The sequence below is a fragment of the Oryzias latipes genome, chromosome 5 (assembly GCF_053564925.1).
Source record: "Oryzias latipes strain Hd-rR chromosome 5, Olatipes_Hd-rR_3.1".
NCBI lineage: Eukaryota > Metazoa > Chordata > Actinopteri > Beloniformes > Adrianichthyidae > Oryzias > Oryzias latipes.
In genome coordinates this window covers 6,779,320-6,785,319 of record NC_136241.1, presented here as the reverse complement: position 1 = coordinate 6,785,319, position 6,000 = coordinate 6,779,320, and the positions used below count along the sequence as shown (strand labels likewise).

Below are 6,000 nucleotides of genomic sequence, written 5' to 3'. Positions count from 1 at the left end.
TGGGCTTATACATTACCAGTTAATGAATGTACATAGTGTATCATTGATTACTATGTTTAGTTTGTTCCTCTTTTCCTTCACTGATAATGCCCTTTGTACATAGAAATGGATATTAGTTTGTAAATAGCCTTGTGTATTTGTAACACTAGTTAATTCATAGACCGGTGCTGCAGCTATGTGTCTTAAAGCAACACCTTATGAATCATGCCATCACTGTGAAGACTTGACCTCATGGTCATTAGGACCCGTTGCGTTCGTCTGCTCTCTCATGTCAATCAAGGATAGGTTTGGTTCTTCTCTGATGAAATGCTTCCAGCACAAATGCTTGAATTATCTTTTGAGGAATTTGAATGAACTTGAATTTTATCTTCCGGTGCAAAAATGCCTTTGTGAGTGCCTTGATCTGCAATTTTGGTTATTTGAAGAAAAGCATTTAGACCTAAAGCAGACACTGGATGTTCTACATACGGAGCGATGAGTCCACAATAAGGACCATTGTTTCATGCAAAAACAAAACATGATTTAAACCTAATACTAAAAAACTAAATCAAAGATTGTAAAGGACCTCATGCGCTTGGTCTAAGGTTTTTCCTTTGCTCACTAAAGTCATTGGGAGTTGCACTGCCACCTGCATCACAGCCTGCATAACACAACACGAATAATCTGAATGTTCACAGGTGGATGTGATTTTCATGTAAGGACTAAAGACCCACAACACCAATCGAAATTCTAAAACTCTCACACGAGTAATCTGTAGCTTTATTTATGGTTGCCTTTATGTGATTTTGAGAGATTGTTGGATGGCTGACTGTGAAGGTTGTGGAGTAATTTAAAGCTGTAAATAACATCATTGTACTTTCTTTAAGTATGCTATACACTTTTAAATCAGGAATATTTATTTCTTATCACAAGAATCTGGCCCTTGAACAGTTTGCATTCCCCATCAAGAATTTGATATCTCAATATATTTAGAGAAGCAACAATTTTTAATTGTTTTAAATTTGGCAGTTTGGTAATTTAGTTTTAGAAGCTAAAACAATTAGAAACATGTTTCAAATTGTTTCACCATGAAAAGAAAAATAAGCCATAATATCCACATTTTGAATTTATGTTCTAAGGTAGACCAGCTTAACTGACCATTAGGTTTTAGAATTGATAAAGTTTGTTATCAAGCTACAAAATAACCTTTTTTTTTAAATAGGTCAAATTGAAATAACAATGTTCCATGAGTGCAGTGAGAAAATGTTCTTTTGTTATTGTGATATGGATAGAGTTTATTTTAGGATAAAGGATTTTTAGTTTGCACATCTCCTATGCAGTTATTTTTTAGCGTTACAGCGCAGCTTTTGTCTTAATCTCTTTTGCATTTGCAATAAAAGCTAAATGTATTATTGTTTTGGCCTGCTGCATCATCTGTTCTATGGGCCCTCGCCTGACCTTTAAAAGATCAGATAAAGCTGTACATACCTGAAGATATAAAAATAAATTTTTGCTTGACAACAAAAATATGGCTGTGCTGGTTTTTCTTGAGATTTTTACACTTCTGCTGTTTTTGTTTGAGGGAAAGTTGTGGGTGCCAAAGTTCTGGTACATTATTCAAGTTACACAATCAATGTCATGTCAACAGTTCGGCACAGAGAGAGCTGATTTACGGGAAAGTGTTCAGTTTGTTTGTGGACTTTATTTTAATACTTCTTAGGAGCATAATCGGTTTAAAAGATAATCTCTACAGAACCTATTTCCCTCAATTGTGACACTTAATTCGTCACTATGCAGAGGAATGCATTTTCCCAAATCTGGTTTTAGCTGCAGACATTTTTGTGTGTGAAGGGGTGGGTAATGCGGGGGTGGGATGTTTAAAGAGAGAGAGAGGTTTGACTTTGGTCCTCGAAGATACTGGTCAGGTGTTTAAAGTCCAGCTGCAGCTGCCTGGGTCTCACTAGGCTCTGAAGCATCATGGGGAGAGCGGTGGTGGGACTCACCGTCTTTGGGCTGCTGCTGGCTTCTGCTGTCACACAACCGAACCAGGTATGACCAGGCTTTAGATAGGATACATAGAAACATACATGTTTTATAATGATCTGTTAAAAAATTAGATTTCTCGATGGTTAACTCTGTGTTTGAAATGAAAAATACAAAGGCAAAAATGAAAACGCAAATTGCTCACGTCACAGGATTACTCAAATTAAACTTGTACATAGACTCCATTGGTCTAAAGCAAAACTTACAAAATTCATTCCAGATATTAATCCAGTTTGTGATCGATGTTAACAATCAACGGCCACCACCTCACATATGTTTTGGTCGTTTGTAAAATTAAGTTGCTTCTGGCAGTCAATATTTAAAGTATTTTCAGATGTTTTACAAAGGCCTATAAAACCTTCTCTAATTTCTGCAATATTTGGTGTAATCCCACTGGATCTTAATCTCAACCACAAAGCACAAATCATAATTAAAGCTACAAGTAGCATTTAGCGGGCCCGAGCATGTGCGACCGCATGGCACGAGCGACCGCCCCGTGAGCAACGCCCTGCTCGAGCCATTCTCGTCGTTTTTTCTTGTCCATTCTGGAGCTCCAAGCAATTGTTATTACGACAGCAGCCTGGGGGGGGGGCTGTAATTTTTTATAAATCATCTGTTACACTTTTAAGTCTGAAAAAAATATGGAAGGCAGCAAACACAGATCCCTACCGTTTTTAATTTTTTTGTGTTGATATTTCAAAGATAAGTTATGCAAAAAAATAGGTGTTTGCAGTTTTGCCTAAAAAGACGTTTTCGGACCTTTTTGGATGAAATGCTGTCTAAAAGTTCACCTGTAACTTCAATCATTCTGAATTTTTTTAGGAAGCAGTAGCACATAAATGCCTATGAAAGTTGAATTCTTGGTGCTGATAACCTAAACAGAATTTATGCTAAAAATCTTTGTTCAGTCCAAAATTGCATAGGAAAAACACCGGTATGAAGTTTCTCGTAGACCCTATAGTGCTATCTATCAAAGTTGGAGATTTGTAAGAGGCATCTAACTCTGAAATCTCAGCTTCCTGAGACAAACGGCTGATTTGCTATGAAGCTTTGTTTTATGAGTAAGTGCAATTGACCACTTCCTGTTTGGGGGGGCCTTATGAAGGCACAGTCAGATGTACACCCATGAAATTTTAGATGATGAGAGAGGACCTTTCTGAGTATCTCCAGTTTTAATTTCATGCACGTCGGACGAAGCGCAGAGAAAAGATAGGTCAGAATGTGACATAAAATGTATTTGTCAATATCTAGGTGGCGCTGTGGAGTTCGTCCAAGATTGTCATATCCATTGGTTCAGAATGGAAGCCTCATTACCTCCATTGAATTTCAGTGAGATTGGACAAGGAATGTGCACGTGAGAGCAACTTTTGTGTGCACAGCGAGACGCCCAACTTCGCCGCTCTGTCACGACCACACCCCTGCGTTCAAAGTTATGGCTTTTTATCAGAGTAAACTTCAATGGCTTTTCAACAGATGGACATCATTTTGAGGTGTGTCGGCTCATCCTACTTGGAGCAGTGATGCTCCAAGTCAAACATGTCATTTCCTGCTGCCAGCAGGTGGCGCTACACTTGTTCCAGATTCTTCCACTGCAGATGTGTTCAGAGTCAGACTACAATCATGCATATCAACTTTGGATCAGATTGGATTTTGCATGGCTGAGTAATGGCCATTTTTCTTTTCATGGCGTGTTTTCAAAATGACCTCCAAGTTCGACGCGCCGCCACGGTCACAAACATCCGTAATACCTTTAAAGCTTCGCAATTTAACATCGGACATGGGTCTAGTTTACAAAACCAAAGTTTGGAGTCATTATTCATAAATCTCTAGGAGGAGTTCGTTCTAGAAGGAGGCCTACAAATGTCCAAAATAGAGCAAAAATGACATATTGACACCAATATAGCAGACTTCCTGTGCGACTGACAGCTTGGTACCAAGAGACTTTTTTGTAGGTTTCCATCTGATGAACATGTCCTGAAAAAATCAAGCTTGTATGTCAAAGCATATGCGGGGGCTCGGGACAAATGTCACTGTAGGTGGCGCTGTCGAGCCGTTTTTGTGCGCCCATGCCAATCTCCTGTAAAATACGAAATTTTTCGCGACTCCTGATGTGTGTGCCAAATTTGGTGAGTTTTGGGGTATGTTAAAGGCCTCAAAAAGGCGACTCTTCCGTCGGAAGAAAAAGAATAATAATTAAAGCTACAAGTAGCATTTAGCGGGCCCGAGCACGTGCGACCGCATGGCACGAGCGACCGCCCCGTGAGCAACGCCCTGCTCGAGCCATTCTCGTCGTTTTTTCTTGTCCATTCTGGAGCTCCAAGCTATTGTTAATACGACAGCAGCCTGGGGGGGGGCTGTAATCTGTTGCTTTAAGGGACAAAGACTTTTGCATATAGCATGAAAAAAATTCAAGCAATGATGATAATTGCTATCACTGTCCCTAAGGATGAGAACAATAGAACTCATTCAATTTCCACTACAATGTCTAGATGAGTGTCAGCTATGTCTGATAACTTGGCCAATTAGCTGGACCGGGATCTTGCAAAGTGCAGGTGGTTAACGTCCAGTGTGATGAGTCTGTGGACGGCAACAGTACAGCATAGCTTTTGGTTTCCACAAGAGAAGAACTCCTGACACATCTGCCCTAACAGACAACTACAAGAGGAGTTGAAATGTATAACACGGTGAAGGAGTTTTTGTGCAGAAAAAGGTACAATTCGAAAAGCTGGTAGCAGTGACTGCAGATGGGACTCCTGCTATGATCAATAGACAAACAGGTTTCATCACTCACTGTAAAGCTGACCCAGACTTTCCAAAATGTCTGCATTACTGCTGCTTCATTCACCAGCACGCCTTATGTGCAGAAGTGATTGGCTCTGGACATATAATGACTCTTATTCTGAAAATCGTAGACAACCTCAGCTGCAAAGCAAAACAGCACAGGATTTTTAAGGTGCTATTGGAGGAGATGTCTGTTGAATATGGTGAATATGAACATTGTGAATCTGAACTTGCATTCTTGACTGACATTACTGGAAAACTAAACCACTTGATCTGCGAGCTGCAAGACAATGGCAAAACTATTTTTTTTTGACCAGCCTGCCTGAGCCAGTGTTTTTCTTGTGGGGATCTTTTCTGCCAGGGCTTGTCAGCTTGGTCAGTGGATGTTGCTGCAGTTGTCTCCCTTGCTGGGACAGCTGGAGTTAAACACAGCAGCTCACGGCTCTGAAGTGGACCCCGTTGCTGTCCCAGTCTGGATGGGCACTGTGGCGATGTTCCAATGGCCAGGCTGGCTCCTGGTATAAAGAGATTCCCAAATACCATTTCCTAACCGCAGAGCCAAGGATGTGTTTACATGTTTAGGTCAAAAATGTGATGGACAGCTTCATGTTGTCTATTGATGTAAGTTTAAACCTAAACATGCCACCCTGTTATTAATCCAGTTGATATGGTTCTCCATCTGTGTCTAGGTGATAGAAAAGCATTTTTTTTTTATATTTAGAGCTCTAAGCAAACAAACAGTTGTCTATATAAAAGAGCTTTTACAATTGTGCACTTTTAGCAGGTCTCTGAGTTCATGTGACCAATGTATGGTGGATTTTCACAGACCTTGTTTAAAACTGAAGGTGAGAGAGACTTAGAGAAATGGCTTCATTGTTCTGGAGTTCTTTGTTTCATCCACAGAAGAGTAGAATTGGTGATTGATTTTGAAAAGCTGCTGAAAAAAGTATCTTTTTCAAATTGCAATTTCTAACTTGGGTTTTACATTTTGTGTTCCATTTTTTGTGCTTTATTTGGGAAGCATTTGTTATTTGTTTGGTGTTTTTAAGGTTCTGCAAATATACACATCATTTTTTAGAGACATTTGTTATCAGTTGTGTTTGTTGATTTGTAGTTTAATTTCATTGGATGTATAGATGTCGTGTGGGGGGGAGGCTCGAGAGCAGGTAGGACCCAGGCGCAGAGACGGGAGGCAAA

General features: G+C 39.9%; 1 protein-coding gene across 8 annotated transcripts in view; it reads left to right on the top strand.

Annotated features, from left to right (window-relative positions):
• Nucleotides 1–1,869: 1,869 nt before the first annotated feature.
• The window catches only part of LOC144992115 (inter-alpha-trypsin inhibitor heavy chain H3-like), a 60,912-nt gene continuing 56,781 nt past the window's right edge, over nucleotides 1,870–6,000 (top strand). For all 8 annotated transcript variants that reach the window (XM_078946929.1, XM_078946927.1, XM_078946928.1 and 5 more), the window contains exon 1: nucleotides 1,870–2,028. In XM_078946929.1, the coding sequence (XP_078803055.1) occupies nucleotides 1,957–2,028 (72 nt within the window). In that variant the 5' untranslated portion in view covers nucleotides 1,870–1,956. The remainder of the gene's footprint in view (nucleotides 2,029–6,000) is intronic.